This window comes from Cucurbita pepo, chromosome LG01, assembly GCF_002806865.2.
Source record: "Cucurbita pepo subsp. pepo cultivar mu-cu-16 chromosome LG01, ASM280686v2, whole genome shotgun sequence".
NCBI classification, from domain to species: Eukaryota; Viridiplantae; Streptophyta; class Magnoliopsida; order Cucurbitales; family Cucurbitaceae; genus Cucurbita; species Cucurbita pepo.
Window position 1 is genome coordinate 7347812 of NC_036638.1, and position 20181 is coordinate 7367992.

General features: G+C 33.8%; 2 protein-coding genes and 2 long non-coding RNA genes across 4 annotated transcripts in view; 1 reads left to right on the forward strand and 3 right to left on the reverse strand.

Annotated features, from left to right (window-relative positions):
* Positions 1–469: 469 nt before the first annotated feature.
* LOC111806827 (uncharacterized protein slr1919) lies at positions 470–8265 on the reverse strand. The gene is made up of 16 exons (XM_023692316.1): positions 7801–8265; positions 6258–6433; positions 5761–5920; positions 5575–5627; positions 5188–5331; positions 4989–5093; positions 4783–4908; positions 4512–4703; positions 4321–4427; positions 4085–4247; positions 3893–3958; positions 2769–2862; positions 2304–2416; positions 1878–1948; positions 1257–1410; positions 470–1165 (listed from the first exon to the last, which is right to left on the reverse strand). The coding sequence occupies exons 1-16, from the start codon at positions 8120–8122 to the stop codon at positions 731–733; spliced, it is 2481 nt and encodes an 826-aa protein (XP_023548084.1). The 5' UTR covers positions 8123–8265; the 3' UTR covers positions 470–730.
* Positions 8266–12624: 4359 nt separating this feature from the next.
* On the reverse strand, positions 12625–13562 carry LOC111796059. The gene is made up of 2 exons (XR_002815278.1): positions 13468–13562; positions 12625–13011 (listed from the first exon to the last, which is right to left on the reverse strand). It is a non-coding gene; the product is annotated as an uncharacterized LOC111796059 (long non-coding RNA).
* A 2533-nt stretch (positions 13563–16095) lies between these two features.
* On the reverse strand, positions 16096–19113 carry LOC111796051. The gene is made up of 2 exons (XR_002815277.1): positions 19014–19113; positions 16096–16443 (listed from the first exon to the last, which is right to left on the reverse strand). It is a non-coding gene; the product is annotated as an uncharacterized LOC111796051 (long non-coding RNA).
* Positions 19114–19286: 173 nt separating this feature from the next.
* The window catches only part of LOC111796007 (aminodeoxychorismate synthase, chloroplastic-like), a 12613-nt gene continuing 11718 nt past the window's right edge, over positions 19287–20181 (forward strand). The window contains exon 1 of the mRNA XM_023678695.1: positions 19287–19373. The gene's annotated coding sequence lies outside the window, so the exon portion shown is untranslated. The remainder of the gene's footprint in view (positions 19374–20181) is intronic.

Consider the following 20181-nt stretch of genomic DNA (forward strand, 5'->3'; position numbering starts at 1 on the left):
AATTGTATTCATTTTCTCGTTTCTCATTTCTCGTTTTTTATTTCATTTGTTTTTCTATTTCCTAGTGTGTGTGTATATATATATTAATTATTTTGTCTATTTTCTAATGTTTGCCTCATTTTCGTTATCTACAATTCTAGTCGATTTGCATCGAGCATGAAGGAAAAAGGAACAAAAAAAATGAAAACAATGGTAATATGATTTGGTTTTAAGTTAGGACAATAACTTAGATGGAAGTGTTGATCCTGAAAAAGAAGGCATATTCATGGGGAGCCAACTAGTGTGATTAGAATCCAACTCGAGTGTAAAGAACTTTTCGAGATGGAACTTCTAAACATGTATCTAATTATATTCGAGATGGAACTTCTATTTGATCATTATTTTCGTTTGTTGGCTGCTCATGGAGAATGTAAAGAACGAACAAAGGAAAGAAAACGATGACAATAATTGAGGAATGTACAATTTGATGTTACTTTCTAGTGTTTTTGTTAATTATTGACATTTGAGAACAAAATCCACATTTTTATAAACATTCAAGAACATAATCCATAGATCAAATGCCAAAGCTTCTAACAATAACCGCGAATACTATACATGTTATATGCTCTCTATTTGATGCGTTGAAGTCTCTAATACATACAGCGCCAAGTCATCCTTAATATCCCTAAAATATGATGCAATCTTTTTTCTGGTTCGCAAGTGCAAGCAGAGTTCTTACCATACGTGCACATCATGCAGGTACAGCATATCGCTTGGGAGCAAGTGATATGGGACCCAAATAGAGTTCAGACAAGGACACAACAGTCCGGTGACAAGCCATTGCAGAAGCTGTTGCCAAAATTATGATGGATGTCCAGAAGAACTTGAGCATTAAAACTGGTTTTTTGCCAGCTGATTTGAGCACCTTAGAGAAAAGCAATTTGATCCGCCGGTCATTCAAGAAGGAACTGTAATCAATTTGGCCTGTTGTTAACTGTGAACTACTCCGCCCTCCTCTCCTGTCGGATGGAATTCCTGTTTTAATCGTCGTACCGGTAGCTCGGTTGCCCTGTCCTAGCGTTCTAAGTGCCCATTGGTGTATTATATCAGCCACAATTGTGCAGAGTTGTTGACGGAAGAACTTTGCCTCTTTAGAAACCATTGCTTGGATCAGTGAAGCTCCATTCTTTTTCACCAAGATTCACATTATCAGACGGTTGGTCAAGAACATGATTATTTAACCAAGATTGGTAGAAAAGATTGATAGTTACACTTACTGCGGTCATTACAAGTCTTCTAAGCACTGCACCTTCTTTGGATACCAATAGCCTTGTAATTAAATTTACAACATCAAGGTCACTATTAGCTTTAACGGTTGAATATTCAATGGCTGCCTCATTATGTGGAGCTGCCATTCGTTGCAAACCTTTCCTGCAATTCAATACATAAAAAGGCTTTTGGATTCATAAATAAGTCCTTAGTAAGTTCAAATGATGAAGTTCATCATAATGACTTTATTCTTGAAGCAAGTTTCTGTCTTTGGATGTAAAACACTGCCCTATCTCCACCAAGTTTCTACATCTCTAGACTGTCATGGCTTATTCCAATGATCTTAGATAGGCTGTCAATTCGATATAGCTCGGTGAATTACTAATTACCAATCAAAGCACCATCGTTCAAATCTTCCACCCTGCAATTGTTGAACTAAAAATCGGACAAATTTTGTCAACCCAAACACCATTTCTTGGCTCGACTCCTTAATCCACATGTATAAACAAGTAGCTATGTATACATTGGAAAAATATAACACTTCCCCCATTAGATGACCGACATACCAGATAGCGTAGAAGAGCATTATGAATTCAAAAAACGGCGCAATGAAACAGAATATATCATACCTCATTGCACCTACTCGGAGAAAAAGAGCAATTCTTTTCCATTGAAATTCTTTCTTTTTGTTTAGGACCACCTACAAGGTAAAATGAATTGGTGAAAGTTGAAAGACTGCGCCATCTTCTGAGATTTTCTACAAAGAACAACTACAACTTCAATAGCTTATGCTGAATTGACGAATTGCACAATGAATAGTGGGAAGCAAATATAAATGATGCAACAGTGAGAAAAATTGGAATACTCGGTACGAAAACGATAATACAAGAATTAAAACAGTACGAATGACGAAGTATATTAGATATTCCAGCTCTACAGCTAATGCAGTCCAATCACTATTATAACTTATAAAATATCACTATCATCAAAAAATATCAACGGAGTTAAAAGTCATAAGCCTGAGTTATTATTGAAGTTCTTAGAGCGTGGAATACCGAATGTAATATCTTCCGGGTAGGAATGGAATTTTCAGTAAGAAGTTTCTGAACTACATAAGGAAATGCAGCTTCAAATGTCTTGAAATCTTTATCTGCCGCTAGTGCCAGACCTGAGGATATGAAAAGAAGAATGAAATTTGAACATTAAAATGAAGAAGTCCGATGGCCATCATATAAATTATGGGAAAGATGGAAATGAGGGCCTTCAAATGTTATCAATCATTCGTAAAATGTATGAACATGAAAACTTTTTTTCTTCACGATATGTGAGCATGAGACTTGTCGTATAGTATCGGTATTTTTTAACCTCCTGGCACGCTATATTATAATATTGAAGTTCCATTCATTAAGGGTGAAATGAACCCTTCTTGTTATAGCCTTGAGAAATTATGCATAAACATTACTAGAAATACTTTTATCTAAAAGCAAAATCGATTCAAGAAATGGTATGTAATAGCTAACCTTCCAAGGAGGCAAGAGACCGTAGCATTAGTGTATAGTATGGAGGCATGCGGAACTGATACTTGAGGGCTATAGACCAGATTTTGCCAAGAACCTAAATGGAAGTAGTCACCAGGGTTCAGCCACAAATAAATATGAAGCTAACGTTTGCTAAGCTCGAATGCACAAAATAAAGTGCATGTTTAACAATGATGACCTTAAATCTGGGAGAAATAACACGATACTATAAGACATTGCAGTTATAAGATGAATAAGAGTAATACAATATATGCTTATTCAGAATTTACACTAGTTCACTTGCAGAAGAAAGTTATTTATAATAAAATCCAAGAACGTTTTTTATTTTTTATTTTGTTGATATCCGTACGTGTTTGGGTCAGTTTGTGCACACCTCGTCTAATCTCTTGGAACAACTACATGACCCCTCATTTGATTGCCAAGAAAACTCATAGGATATTAAATCTTAGGTACTTGGCCACCATGATACGAACTCAATTCGTTTAAGCCCTCTATTTATCTCATGACCCTTATTGATCATTAGATTCAAGAATGAAATCAAGCACATGCATTAACCGAGCGCTGAGAGATTAGTACCACTCATTTGATGACCTCTAAAACTTGCAAGCAATAGTTTTTCCTTCAATAGTGGTGCAATTACAATCAAAGCTTGCAATCCCTAATTATTACTTTTTTATACTCGTGAATATTCGAACTGGCTTGTGTGCACCTTGACTAATCTCAGAGGACATTCGCCTGACCCAACTACATAAGAACTAAGAGGGAATGGGTTTAAGCCATAGTGGCCACCTACCTAGGCCCGTGAAACTCATCACTACTTCGTAAGGGTGTTGAGACCATAGCATGTTACACGAAAGCTAATTACCAAGGATATAAATCAAATAACCATTGGCATTGAATAAAAAGCTATACTTGAACTTCTGGTTTCAAATTTCATTTGGTTAATTCTACTCATCTCCTCCAAGAATTCAACATCAAGCTAAAACCATAACACTAACACCCAATATTGCTGTCAAGCTAAAACCATAACACTAACACGCAATATTGTTGTCAAGATCTTATGACACGTTCCAAAGAACAACTAGCAAGTACTCACTCAATCTTACCTTACTGAACTTTACATCAGGAATTCCATCTTTAAATTCTAATTCTCCCAAGGCATATTCCAAATCCTGAAACATGATCAGTCACTGGTCAAATTACACGCAGAGGGCTGAGATTCTTATCTGGGAAAAGAAATTGGTTTTATCTTAACCAAACAGCAGTAATCATAATGAGTGGAGATGCAAATATGATACCAAGGTAACACGTCGTAAATTAGTCCCTGGCCTCACAACATCCATTTCAGCAAGAGCTTGAACAAGGTTAGCCCAATCCCCATTTACAATGTGAACAATCGACGCAAGCATTGCTAATTGATGCTTCTCCTCCATCCGACAAAGTAAACCGAAGTCTAGAAACCTGTCGGGATAAAACGTTATTGAATCTTCAATAGAAAACATTCTATACTTACGTTGTCAGGCATGAAAATTACCCTATTTGTCCTGAAGGTATGTAACGCAAGTTTCCGGGGTGTGGATCGGCATGAAGTAATCCAGTATCGAGAAGCTGGACTAATGTTGCCTCAACTCCTTTGTTAACCTAGAAGAAACAATGTATAATAACCTATTAATTAATTTTACACCAGTAACACAAAATAGTTTGTGCAATGCAAATTCAACACACCAGATCCAGAAGACGCCTTTTGGCGTCAACTTTTTGCCTCTCTGAATACGCTGAGCTTGTTTTCTCAGTAGATATAGTGAGTAAATCAGTTGGACTATCACCAGAAATCCACTCCATAGTCAAGACTCTCCTTCGGCTTAAATGTCTGAAAACTTTGGGCACATGTATAAATGAGAAATGGGAATGAGTTTCCTGCACAAGCAGTAAAAACCGTTTGATATAATGTTATTAGCATATCTGAGAGATGAACAACATGGAAGGAAGTGCCTACCCAAAACTCTGTTGCATTGGTGGCCTCTAAATTATAATCCAATTCCCCAAGCAAACCTTTCCCTAGTTCATCAGCATACAATCGAAGGTCACTTTTTCTCTTTGCTATCTTTTGCAAGAATCCAAGCTGAAAAAATCATTTATATTAAAGCAAGTTATATAAATGTATATGAAGACAATTATACACCATTGAAGGACAATATATACCCCAAGTCGAAGAATATAGACATCACGCACGACCACATGAAGCATATTAGGGCGTTGAACCTTCACAGCCACACTAATGCCATCGAGTGTTCTTCCACGATAGACCTATATGTTTAAAACGCTCGATGTTTAAACAACCCCCATATTGAAATGTGAACAAGCATTTACAAGTGGAATTTTTTTGCCAATACAAAGACACCTGACCAAAAGATGCTGCAGCCACAGGTTCTTCAGAGATGTCGCTGAAAAACGATTCTATTGGAGAACCTAATTCTTCCTCAATAATTTTCATAGCAATGGTCCTGGGAAAAGGAGGAATTTGATCATGTAGCTCAGACAAAGCCTGCAATTAGAATATAAAATACAAGACAAAGAAACAAATAACAAACTAGTCATTACATTTTACTTTGAATGAACAACAAGAGAATAAGTCAACAGAAGATCATGCACGAAAACACTAATGAATATCAAAATTCCAATAAATGTCATTCAGAAAATACTGAAAGGATGAAAAAAACAAATCTAGATTCTGTGATATTCGATAAAAGTAATTTGATGAGATATAAGAAAGAATATTTTGTCTAACCTTTGAAATTTCACTACCAATGATATCGGGTCTTGTAGAAAGGGACTGACCAACTGCATTAGAGTGGCAACGTTAGCATACCAATTATTTTCGGTCTGGATAAAACGATAACGTGGTTTGCAGGAACAAATGCCACGCTTCATGTGAAAAATGGAACTTAGAAGATACTGACTTGGGGTTACAGACCTTTGATGAAAGTAGGGCCCAAGTTTAAGAGGGTTTCCTTGAGCACCGACCCAAATTTGGATTTTGATTCATCGTTTTCTCCATCTAAGCCTGGCCCCAGAAACTTTTGAACTCTAGACATTCGAATCCTTATTGCTGCAGTAGCAAAGGAGGAAAATACCTTCCAATAGAAAACATGGCAAATGCAATAAACATCTAGTTCATCCAATTTCAGGTATAATGGCTAATTCAGGATTGAACTAAAACCAAGCTCATTATTTTCTAAGGAAACAGATTTTAGTTTTTCTCAAGAATATTAAAGAATATTAATGAACCCGATTATTGAAATTGCTTAGGATATCTTTTTATTAGTTTAGCTTCTAGAATCTATTTCTTAGTTCAAGATCCCTCTTAACACATTTTGTCCTCAATTCCCGAACAGCTAAATGTAATTCACACAGAAACAAATGAAGCGAATAAACCAACACAGACATGATATACGTGAGATTAAAAAATACCTCTAGCAATCGAAGGCCCACGACATGAGGCCTGCAACCGAAATATTCAGCAACACTTTGTGGATCATAGACCTCAGGAAGTGGTTTTGTCCAAATTTTAGATAGAGAATAATAATAAACGGCATATGCTTCTAAGGCTTTAAGATCAGCCATGAACAAATCTACACCAGAGAGTTCTGCATACAGAATGGTATTTTCATATATAAGTAACAACGAACATTATTTCCAATAAAAAATGGGATATGGATGGTAAGCATGCTAGCATGTAGGAATGAAATGATTGACTCTCCTAGGATTGTTAAGTTAAGTTTGAGAAGCCCAAGTTATTTTTCCTGAGGTGTGGAGCTTGGTTTGCATTAAGTACCCAATAAGTTAATATTAATAGTTTACTTAAATGAAGATTATTTATTGTTTTTTTGCCTCTTTAGTTTAATTACTTATTTCATTCAACAAAATATGGACCAGTTCAAGTAAAATTACAACGTTCTAGATGGCTTATGCATGCTCTCCCCTCATCTTATGTGAGATTCCACATCGGTTGGAGAGGGGAACAAAGTATTCTTTATAAGAGTGTGAAAACCTCTCCCTAGTAGACGCGTTTTAAAAATTTTGAAGGGAGCCCAAAAGGGAAAGCCCAAAAAGGACAATATTTGTTAGCGGTGGGTTTGAGCCGTTACAAATGGTATCAGAGCCAGACACTGGGTGGCGTGCTAGCAAGGATGTTGAACCTCGAAGGGGTTGACACCGGGCGGTGTGCCAACCAAGACATTGGGTCCCGAATGGGGGGTGGATTAAGAGATCCCACATCAATTGGAGAGGGGAACGAGTGTCAGCGAGGACGCTGGGCCCCGAATGAGGATGGATTGTGAGATCCCACATCGGATGGAGAGGGGAACGAAACATGCTTTATGAGAGTGTGGAAACCTCTCCTTAGCAGACACATTTTAAAAACCTTAAGAGAAAGCCCAAAGAGAACAATATGCTAGTAGTGGACTTGGGCCGTAACATCTTACCTAACCCTAGTGTTGTTCACACCACTTAACCAAAGCCAACCCAGCTCCAAGCGCTGCTATTTTGTTAGTTGCATTTTCAAAGTGAACAAATAATTGAACCTTTGTTGTGTAATTTTGAATTTTGAATTTTTCATACTTGCTTATAGTTCCAAACGCTCAAAACATTTCTCCATTTAAAAATTCCATCTCTGTTGTGAGTCTTAGTCAAACGCATATAGCATTAGACTAGTGCTTTGTTATGAATGTTTCTTTGTATCTTGTTTTCTTGTTTACTAATTGAACCCACCGGTGCAAATTTATCATAGGCTCCGTCCACAAAATCTTGCACAGCTACGTTTTTCAATTGAGAATGCCATTACGGATGAGGTTAGGCAAATTTAAATTCCTCAATTATACGTTAATCGATCAATCAGCTGGTTGCCAAATGAACTAAGCATCATTTCATATCCCTAGAGATAATAACCAAATGCTTTCTCTAGGTAAAATTGAAAACATCGTCAATCTGAAGAACAGGGCACAGAAAGCAAAACCTGGATACGAAGGTTGCGGCGGAGAAGGAGTCGGAAGATTAACAGCTTGAGGATCCTCAATGTTGCGAAGCCATAAAAGATCGTCGACGGTCTTCGAAACCTGCGGAATTCGAAAAGCATCATTCGCCCACCGAATCCCTCTGTTCAATCCAACCTTTATAAACTCCACATCCTTGCGAACCACATCCCCGAAATGCCCCCAATTCGCCACAACTCGTGGCCTCCTCCTATTCAGCAACGCCGGATTTCTGGCCCGCCCCGAGGCTAATTCAGGCAGAGGTCGGCAAAACGATGAAGATGCCGCCATCGCCATTGCCGCCATTGACGACGGAGTAAGATGAGCCGGTAGCTAAAATCTTGTAAGCAGGAATTTCAATCGGGAATTCTGAGAGGGCTTTGGAAATGAATTGAAACGAAGAATGGCGGTTGAAAGTTGAAACGGAGTCTGAAGCATAGTACAATGTGTTCATACTGTAATCGCCTTCTGTGGCTGTGGTAGATTGTTGAGGAGCCGCGATCGCCTGTGTCCAGTTCTAGTGTACAACTTAGTCGTGGCTGGATTATCAGCTAGATTTCACTCCCGATCTAATCTGATTTGACTTTTTTTTTAAGTTTGACCTAGATATTCCACCCCACAAACTTTGGGTCCATGGTTGACCATTCTTTTATCTCGTTAGCTTATCTTGAAGATTTATCTTATCTTTTGTAATCCACTATAATCACATAACAAAAAAATAAAAAATAAAAAATATATCTAAATAATTCTCGAACTTTCGCAAGTCTAAGATCATGTATGGAGGCTAACATCGGACTAATATTGGATGGTCAAAGAAGTTGGTGACTTGATGACAAAGGAGCCGACGACCGAAACCCGAATGGATAATGGCTACATCGGCCTAATATTTGATGGTTAAAGAAGTTAGTGACTTGATGACAAAGGAGCCGACGACCGAAACTTCAATAGATAATGGCTAGATTTCTAAAATATTCCTCTTATTTTAAAATTAATCCATGCATAGATATAAAATTGAATTTTATATTAAATTTTTTTAATTTTAAAAAATATCGAATAAGTGACGCAAAAAATTGAAAAATTACCAAAATTATATTAAAAAAAGAAAAAGAAAAGTTAAATATATGTCCCTAAAATTAATTTATTAATATTATTTTTCGATTATAAGTTAAAAAGATATTGGGCCGGCATGTTTGTTAAGGCCCAATGGACCGGAATTGCGTCTATCCACTGTGATTAATAAACATTTTATTTAAAAAAAAAAACAACAATTTTTTAGAACAAAAGAAACTATTAATAGCAATAATTATTATATATGACTTTTTCAATAGTTTATTTGTTTTTTTTTTTTTTTATTTACCTCTCCAATAGGATTTTAAAAATTTAAGAAAAATATATTCAGATAATTGTATTTATTAAAATAAGAACCCTTTATATGTGAATTGAGAACTTAATAAAAATTGGTTTGATTGAGGATTCTATGGGCATGGCTAAGTTTAGGAGCATGACTTTGATACCATGTTAGATGAACACAACTCTCACAATAGTATGATATTGTCCATTTTAAGTATAAATTCTCATGTCTTTGCGTTAAGCTTCCAAAATGATTTCAGCTTAATGGAGATAGGGTCAGCGCAGCGTTCTTGACGTGTTACATATATTTGACTATACTTTGACTGTATAATATATGTTATTTATATATATAAGTTTCGACATAAACTATATAATATATGATATATGATGTAAATATATATATATATATATATATATATATATTGTGTAATATAGGTCTATTTATATACATATATTCCATTCTGTGAAGCTGACACTGGCACCCCAATTTGAATGCCACAAGACAACCCCACAAAAACACACTAACCACTAAAACCAAAACCAAAACACCATCCCCTCTGCTGTGGTCCACAGGAGGATGAGAAAGATTCCCCAAAAATTCTGTACAAAACCATCCAATCAGGGTAAATTACTGATTTTTTTTTTTAATTATTGTCGGTTTTGTCATATCGTCGCCAACTTAACCGTAGGGGAGATTTTTATAAGAAATGTTTTGGTCTGTAATCTCACGAGTTGAGTATCAATCAAGAGATTAGAAGTTTAAATTCTGTCACTGACACAAGGGTGGATGAAAAGAAAAGGTAATTGCACTTTTTTTCTTTTGGTATTTGCTCGACCATTATTCTATCTCCTTCGTCCTTTAGCGAGCAACAAAAACAAAAAGAGAGAAGAGATTAGATTCCGTCTTTGACCTCTCCTTTTCTTGGATGTGTCGGGGAGAGAAGATGAGAGAAATTCTCTTACTGTACAAGAAATTATTGGCGAATTCATCCCAATATAATTAATAAATTTTCAGAAAAATTACAAAACCTACTTCACTCTAATAATTTCGATACGCCTAATTTCTCGAATTCAATTAAAAAGTCGTTTCAAACAGATCTAATAATTTGTTTTGTTTTGTTTTTGGTATGAATATCTATCCGGCAGTGAAAGGCATATGTAATGATATCATGACCTCTCACTTTCACGTATAGCGTTCCCTTTTTCTGTGCGGGCTCAGCCCTGGGCAGACGTGTGTGCTTCGCCCTACCTCTCCTATCAGTATCATACCCACGCTTTGCTTAACAACATATAACCAACTCATACTCATTGCTTCAAATCCCATTGCTTTAGACACTCTTTTATACAAAATTCTCAAAATTTTAGTTTAAATTTTAAAATTTTATGTTTAATATTGTGCTTATATTATATCGTCATCAGCCTCATGATGTTTTTTTTTATAAAGAATGATGTTTTGTTCTCCTCTCCAACCGATATGAGATTTCACAATCAACTCCCTTAGAGACCAAACATTCTCGTTGACACATTGCTCGGTGTCCAGCTCTGATACTATTTGTAACAACACAAATTCATTATTAATAGATATTGTCTGTGTCGCTCCTAACAAAAGGTTTCTAGTAATTGAAAATATAAAAAATAATTTACAATTTTGAAAATTCAAAAACAATTTATAGACCAAATTTAATGCTAATTAGACATTAAAATATGAAGGAAAAAAAAAAAAAACTAATTTTTTCTTTACCGAAAGTTTTCTTAATGCTCCAACATATTTTTGGAGAATAAGAATTTTATTTGAGTGCTTTTGAATTTATTTTAAATTGAATAAATAAATTAATGTTCTAAATTCACCCATTTTAATTTATACAACCCTCCAATTTTAAGGGTATAAATTAATATTTATATTATTATTATTATTATTATTATTATTAAAAAAAATGGTAAAAAATTGAAAAAAATTACTTTTTAATTTTTAATTTTGGAAGTAAAAAACAGAAAATGTGTGGGCATCGGGTAAAATCCAATTATGGTTGAAAACATTAAGTAGACCAAAGAATAAGTTAATAAATGACAAGAAAAAACAGGTTGTTAATGAGACAAATAAAAAACATTTTTATTTTATTTTATTTTATTTTATTTTTTCGTTAAATAATTTATTTATTTTAATTATTATTTTTCTCTCTCCCTATCGGCAACCTGTTTCCATTGGACTCTACAGCCTGTGTGTCGGTTAACTTTATGTCCAAATTCGCAGAGATTTGTCTTCTCATCTCTTTTGTCTTAAAAAACATAACACATTACATTATCCCTTCATCCATTATTATTATTAATCTTTTAATTTTATTTCATTTAAGGATTTCCACCTATTTTTCAATAAAATATAATATTAATAAATTACTTACCACGAGCTCGAGAATTTCTTAAAATAATAAAAATTTAAAGTTTTTCGTAACCGTAACATTAAGTCTAATCACAGACATATTAGCTTAATCGATGGAGAGATATTGATATATATATTTTTTATAAATCTTATTTTGCGGTTCATGTTAGTTACCTGTTAAGACAAGTTAATCTAACAGAGAATATGAAATAAGACGATCCTACAGTGGAATACCGTAACTAATACGTAATAAATTTTTTTTTTTTTTAAAACACCTTTATGCCTAATTATTTGTAATGTACTATTCACAAACTGTTCGGTAAAAAGAAAGAAAGCTAATTTTTATTTTGTCATTTATTTCGAAATAGATATAATTGTTCGAGTTGAAATGTCAGATAAGAAAATTTACTCCAACAAAGACAGTCACCTGATAAAACCGTGCATTAATTCAGACATGTGGGAGCCATCAAACTATAGATATAAATCATTATGAATTAATGATAGAGAAGCGTTTATATATAGATAGATATATCCTTTCATAAGTAACCACCTTGAACTGTAGCCGTAAGCATCTACGTCGTGAACATAGATTAATTTTAATCTTTTAAAATGTTCAAATCCTTCGTTAAAATTTGAAACGGTAAAGTTTTCATGATATTCATAGTGTCAAGTGACCGTATGATACATGTAATATTTTGGTCGATAATACATATTTTACGTCCATTGAGACAAATTATATCATTAAAATAGTAACGAAATACTGATTTAACATATATCTATTTGATAACTTCAGATAAGTTCAAGGTATAAAATAATTAAACTGCTCGGTACGTAATCAAAATAATCATGTCACCTTATTATTATTCTATTGGCAATATCAACAACATAAACTAAAATAAAAATATAACCTAAAGTTTATATCGACACATACTCCCATTAGATATCATATGGTAAAGCATCGATGAACATCCCACGTCACCATTTCGTTAATAATATTAAATATAATAAAAACATATATTTTTTATCGAGAGGTCAGAGATTCGAATTTCTTTACAATATGATGAACTAAAAAAATTAAAACTCGACAAAGTCCTCCACCTCTCGGAGGCAACTCAATTCATTAAAGCACGATCAAATGCTAGAATCTCTACTCCGCTCCGCCCGTAAAAAATGAAATTTTTTACATTAAACCATAATGTAAGAGATTTATTAAAATGTAACACAAAAAATATTGAGATATAATATAAGCGTGCGATGAGATGAGATGAACGGTGGCCGATGAACAGAAAAACACAGATTTTCTAACTTCTATGGCGTGTGTCAGTTCATAACAAAACTCTTTCATCTTTTTATCTCTCTACAAAAAAAAAAANAAATTTTACCGTCGATTTGGCCAATAGATCCCACGGTTAGATTTGCGTTCTTCTTCTTCTGCTTTGTTCTTCTCTGCAGTAACTTCTGGGTTTTCCTGCAAAATTTGTGTTATTAACAAATAATCCCTCAAAAGAAACACTTTTTACTTTTAACCCTCAAAATTTGACCAAAACCCTAATTTTTTTTGGTGGGTTTGATGAAACCCTAATGAAAGAATGGAGCGAGGAAGGTGAAATTAGGTATATGCATGGCTCCTCATACGCCATCTGCGGAGGCCCATCGGAGAGTCGGATGAGCTCTACAAATGGCATACAGGGAGCCAGGCATGTAGTAAACACGAGCGTTTCTCAAATCAGAATGATACGAGCTTTTTGCATGAGATTTTTTTCGAGAACGAAGCCGTCAAGGGATGAAACGATAATTCGAACATAACCCAGTAGTTAAAATACCTCCAATTCTAATAAGAACTCGTATGTTAAGATAATCGAACATAACCCAGTAATTAAGATATCTCTAATTCTAGTAAGAGATCGTGAATTTGAACCTCTACCCAGTAATCGAGAACCGAGATTCTAAAAGAAACAACACGAGACTCGTAAAAGAGAGCCTCGATGGAAGAACATGATCCTAGAGAGAGAAAGAGAGAGATGTGAAAATTGAGAAGGGGTGAGGAGAGGAAGAAGGGAAGGTATATATATTCACAAGGAAGAAGGGAAAGAGAGGGAGAAAACAAGAGGGCTAAACATAGGGAATTAAGGAAGCTTAATGAATGGTGGGGTTTTTGTGGTGGAAACAATGTAAAAATGGGAGCTTTGTGGGGTTCAAATTTCACCCCATATTTTGCCTCTAACAACACTCTCCCTACCCACACATTAGCTATCACCTACTTTAACCGTTTTAGATCGGGAAAAACATCGTGATCATGCATAGATCATCGAGCTGGCGTAGACAACGGGCATCCCCGTTTGGGAAACAAAGAGGGAGTTATTTAGGGTTCGGGCCCTCGAGTCGTCTCATACCCCTGAAACTAAAAGGAAAATTTGCTAAACACAACTCTTCTTTTCCCTATTAATCACTAGATCGATTCATCGTCGAAATACGTGTTATAACTTCTACTTTGTTTTGAAAACGTTAAGTACATTGATTTAACTGTCCCGAGCAAATCTCGAGAAAGAGGGGGTTAAGTAAGTTGGTAAGATAAGAAAGGGTTGATATGCTTTTGTATTGTGAATCTCATTTTGTCTTGGAGTGTTTGGAAACACATATGATTCCTCATTTGCATTTATTTTATGCTTTCAAATCTCAATTAAACCATTAAAAAATGGGGGAAATATGGAAAATACCATAAAGTATCCATCCACCACCATCTTTTCTTTCAATCCACGTCACTTTTTTTTTTTTTTAATAATTAATTTTCTATAATTTTTATTTCAATCACATTCTTTATTGTTTTATTTTATAAAATTTTAAAGACGACAGAGATTTCCACTTGTTTTCTTTCGAATTTTAGAAATTTATAATTCAACGTTTGATTTATAGTCGTTCTTGATCGAATCATATAGATCTATAATTTAAAATTTTATGAGGAATAAGTCCACTTTCTAAACTATACGTCACATTTGTTAGGTTACGAAGCCATAAGTGTAAAATTATCGTTAGAATTTTCAGTGGTTTGACGTTGCAAATCCACTATTAGTTAGTTCATAGCACATCATATTTATATGAGATCCTATGTCAGTTGGAGAGAGGAACGAAACATATTTGATAAAGGTGTAGAAACCTCTCCCTAACAACGGAAGTTGACGACGATACATAACGGGTCAAAACGGACAATATTTTATAGTGGTGGACTTGGGTTGTTAAAAATGGTATCAGAGCTAGACACCGGACAGTATGTCAACGAGGACGATGGGCTCCCAATGGGGTGGATTTGAAATCTCTTCCTAACAGACGCGTTTTAAAATCGTGAGGTTGATGATATAACAGGTAAAAGCGGACAATATCTACTAGTGGTGAGCATGTCATGTCGACGTTTCGTACGAGCTTTGCTATAGAAAAACAAAATTTAGTGATGTGATCGGGAATTTGTAAAACCCTAAAACTACACTACAAAAAAAACCAAACGAAACTCGAAATTTATAATTCTAACTAGAAAATTTCAAGATTACCGATTCATTGGGTTTGAATTGAAGAGTTTGGATATATGAACAAATGGTGATTTTGGGTCAGAAAAAAACATGTTTTAATTTGTAATGAAATCAGTGTGTATTGTTTCAATGAAGAGTCAATGTCTGCAAAAGAATCTTTAGCTGTCAAAACAATGCTCTTCCAAAGGGGTTTTTAGGGCAGAAAATGGACAGTGTCAGATTCAAAATTTATAATTAAAAATAAAATATTGAAAATTATTGGGAAGTAATATAATTTATTAAATATTTTAATAGTAGTCAAATAGGAATGTGCAGTATTATTAATTTATTATTCCGTTTTCCATTGATTTTAAAAATAATTTAATGAGTACTTTAATTTATTGGAATCTTACTCTAATTTCGTTGATGCATGCCTATGTGATTGTTAATAAAATTCATAATTTTATTTTATTCATTTAATTATACTTGAATTAATATTAATTTGGTCGATCATGTGTGACATTAATTATTGATAATATGATTTACTGTAAATATTTTATTTTATTAATAGAATAGTTAAGGTAAAAATATGGTTATCTATAAAATGGTTTAATCACACTATATTTAATTTACATCAAATCAATATTTATGAATTATTTTGAAATGGTTAATTAAAAATAACTTTAAAAGATTTAATATTATCAAATAAAATTTAAATGATTTTAGAATATCCATACCTATTGCATCCGTGATTCTCAAATGGTCGTGGAAGAGAACAAGTGAGATAAAATTCAATACAATTAAAGATGAAATTGTACCTGAATTTATTCAATACATTCTATTTACTTCTGTTAATTTAGTACATGAATGAAACAATAAATCGAGATTACATTTGAATGATAGAGATGAAGATAGAATGAATAATAAGGATAAGAATACATGTGAGTGAAGACAAAGCATGCTGGAATGACTCATATTTATATGTAGAGATAGTCTTTTAACTCATATAAAATGAGGGAAGAAGTAACGTAACCATGGGATGCAAAGGGCCATTAGTGTCAAATCCATTTGAATCTTGAGCATGAGTCGTTACACTCACCCATTCACTCTTAAGAAGTGAAGGAATAGTCTTAAGAAGTGATTACAAAGGTAACATGACCATAAAAAAATGCAAGGAGCCAAATCCGAATTTTGAATATTGAGCGTGAGTCGTTACTCATGCCCATACATGTTCAAACTTTATACATAATCTACCTCCAAAATCCCATCTTTTAGTAATCTAATCCAAGCGAAGAATAGGCAATTTCAGGCAATTTCACACCGCTCTATGTTTTTTCTTCTTCTTCTTTTGACACGAATGCTATTTGAATGTTCATGAGTTAAATTCGTGCGTTTTGAAACTGAAAGAGATAAGATAAATATGTTAGTGTAACCCAGAGAGTAGAGAAAGAGGCATATGGGCAGTTTGGAATGAAAGTAAAGATTTGAGAAAAATAGAGAGAGAGAGAGAGAGAGAGAATAATAATAATGGAAATTGAAAAGGCTGGCAAGCAAAGCATGCAGTAGTAAAAAGTGGAGAGGGAGGGGGAGAAATTGTGGCATGCCTTTCCATGAATGTAGAAAATGGCAAACCATCAAAAGGAAAGCAAACTAAACTCATATGTTCAAAATGGCTAACCAAATACAAAGCCTCTCTGTATAGTTTAGAGCTTTGGATGTGGGAATCCTGCCCTGTCAGACATCTCTTTTGCACACATACATATATATATATATATATATATACCCTCTCTCCCTCCCTTAATATTTCAGTCATTTTTTTAATTTTTATATTATTTTTGTCCTTAATCTAAAATCTTTTAGAAATAAAAAAATGAAAAAGTAGGACCAAAGTATAATAATGTTAAAAATAATAGTGGGATCATAATGATATTTTAACCTAATCGTAATAATAATAATAATACAAATTTGTTGCTCCTCGAAGCCCTCGCAGAAAAACAAGCCCATTCATGCACCCACCCTGCTGCCAATATCTTTCATCATGCCAAGTTTATATATAGTTTGTTTGCCTCAGCCTCAGACCATCATGTGCCTTTACACTCTCTCTCCAGCCCCACAATACCCAACACCCAACACCTACCACACATCCTCCCCCTTTCACTTGTACTTATCTATATCCCTTTTTCTTTCTTTCTTCTTCTTTTACTTTTTATTTATTTTTATTATTAAGAACTATTTTAATGTGATGTTATTTTTATTATTAAGAACTATTTTAATGTGATGTCACCGTTTATAAGGGTGTAAAAACGAGGGAAGCTCAAAAGAAAAAGTTCAAAGAGGAGAATATTAAAGCCTTGAGGGGAAGCTCAAAAGTAAAAGTCCAAAGAGAACAATATTTGCTAGCAGTGGATCTGAGTCGTTACAAATGATATCAGAGCCAGACACTGGACGATATGCCAGTAAGAACGCTGGACCCCAAAGGGGGAGGGTGGATTTAGGGGCGGTCCCACATCGATTGAAGGAAGGAAAGAGTACTAGTGAGGACGCTATGCCTCGAAGGGGGGTGGATTGTGATGTCCCACATTGGTTGGGGAGGAGAACAAACCACCCTTTACAAGGTTGTGGAAACCTTCCCCTACTAGACGCGTTTTAAAGCCTTGAGAGGGAGCCTTGAGAGGGAAGCCCGAAAGGAAAAGCTCAGGGAGGACAATATTTGCTAGAAGTGGATCTTGTCGTTACATTTAATCTCTAAAAATTAACCCACACAATATTAGCACAAATAATCCAAATGTAAGCTTAGTAAAAATTCAAAAATAAAAGTGTAAAATAAAAAAGAAACCAAACTCAAATTCCAAAGATAAAAGTATAACATTTTGTACATTTATATGGATCAAATTGAAACTAGACTCTAGAAAAAATGTAGTGCTTTAAAAAATATATAAACTAATTGAAAATTATACTCCAAACTCAAAATTGAGCACTAAAAATGTTAAACTTTAGACCCATTATTATTTTTCTTTGAGAATATAATGTTCTAATCATTATTTATTTATTTTTTTTACAACAAATAAGGGTGGAAGGATAAGAATTCGAATATATATGTTTTTTTTTTTTTTAATTAACCTCCAAAGTGACTGTTTCGCTTGATTTTTCTATATTTTATTGTTACAGAATCTCCTGGACTCCACACGACCCAAAATTCTCCCGGGCCATATGATTCAATCGGGCCCAATGCTAATAACAATATGTATAAAAAATGAAAATTTCAAATGATGCAAAAGTAATTCAATTATTTATAAGATTTATGTGGGTCTTCAATAATGTTGGATTCTTTTTAAAGTTTTCATTTCTCTCCTCATAACTGCACTTAAAAAAAAAAAAAAAAAAAAGGAAAAATAGTATATACTAATGGCAAAGAATATTCATGGAGTTATATAACTTGTGTACCATGTAATTAAAACATAAAAGCTGCAACATTTTTTAAAGAATGAAGAATTAAACTAATACTAAAAATTGAATAAATTGAAAAAGAAAAGCATTAATACAATAAAATTAGTAATCTAACATTGAAAATAAATAAGAAAATGATGATAGTGAGGAGTAGGGTGCAGAAAAATATAGTGAAATTTTGCAATATGGAAAAATAATAATATAATTTAAAAGTAAATAAATCAAATTGAAAAGGGAGATAGGTCCGAATAATAAAAAGAAAAGGAAAATAAAATTTTGAAATATTGTTTTGAGCTTAGTTTCAACTTTCAACTTGATCTCTAAAGAATTCAATCAATCGCGGCGGAACCGTTTCAAGTTTGAATTTAGTTTCTTTGCTAGTCAACAATTTTGTATTTAATACATCATTTCCATTAATATTTTTGTTCTGATCATCATCAAAATCAACTAAAACCTACTCAGGCTTGTTCTTTTCCGTTTCTTAATTTAAGAAGACAAAAACAAATGATTTTAAAAGCCAAACCTCATCAATCTTTGAAGAAGATCAAATTCAAAATTATGCATCTCGCGCCGCTTCATTCCAATAGCCACCGCGTCGACAGAAGTAACAAACAAATTTCTTCAGCGCAATCCTCCACAGCATTTCCGGATCAAAATTAGAGATTACATTAGCACAATAAATGACGAAGAGAAGATAGCAGAAATCAAGTAAGAGATTCACCGAATTACGACGAAGTGAGGAAGATCGCGAACCTACCTCCATCCTATAAACTCCAAAAACTACCTCTCCATCTACATTGCATCAAACTAGAAGACCGCGAAGCAATCGCCACCAAGAATTTCGAGATCGTTCACAAAATCAAACGCAAATCTCCATTCGAATGTAAGATTCCGTCAAACTCTGAAGCGCTCTTCCTGCTTGTAAATTAGTTTTGATTCTCAATATTTTCCGGAGCGCGATTCGTTTCGAACTCCAATTTCATATACCTAGAATTCACGATACCTCGCCTTCATTTCCGGTAGCGATTGAGAAAGAGAGAGAGAGATATGAGTGTAGTTCGAAATCAATGGCTAACAGAGTGGAATCAAAATGGAGAGGAAAAAGAGAACTCGATTAGGATTCGTAACTCGTAAGAACAATGGAAAGCATCATAGTGGTTCGCGCCAAATTGGAAGGGTATTAAAAGGAAAGCAAAATCTCCAAAATTAGTATTTGAGTCTTTTATTTATTATTAATTGATTTATTTTCATAAATTCACCGGCAATTTTAAGGATTCCATTTAAAAAAGAATTTTTTTTAATCTCTTATAATAAATATTTGTGGCTGGGAATTTGCCACGTGGCAGCATATGTCTTTTTAATTACTTTCTAATACATTTTTTATCCACGTATATAAAGCATTAATACGTTTTTTTTTTTTAAGTCGTGTCAAATTATTCCTTTGAAAAGCATTGCTTTTCTTAGACCATAGAATAAAATATTACATTTAAATAATTACATTTAAAATATAAAAATACAATAATATAATTTAAAAAAATGATAAAATAACTCACATAAATATACCATACGGCTCTCGTTCCAGGTTTTAGGGTTTGTGTACCACATAGACATAAAATTTCTAATTTAAATTTAATAATTTATTGACTTTCCAGTAAAAAAAAAAAAAAAAAAAAAAAAAAAAAAAAAAAAAA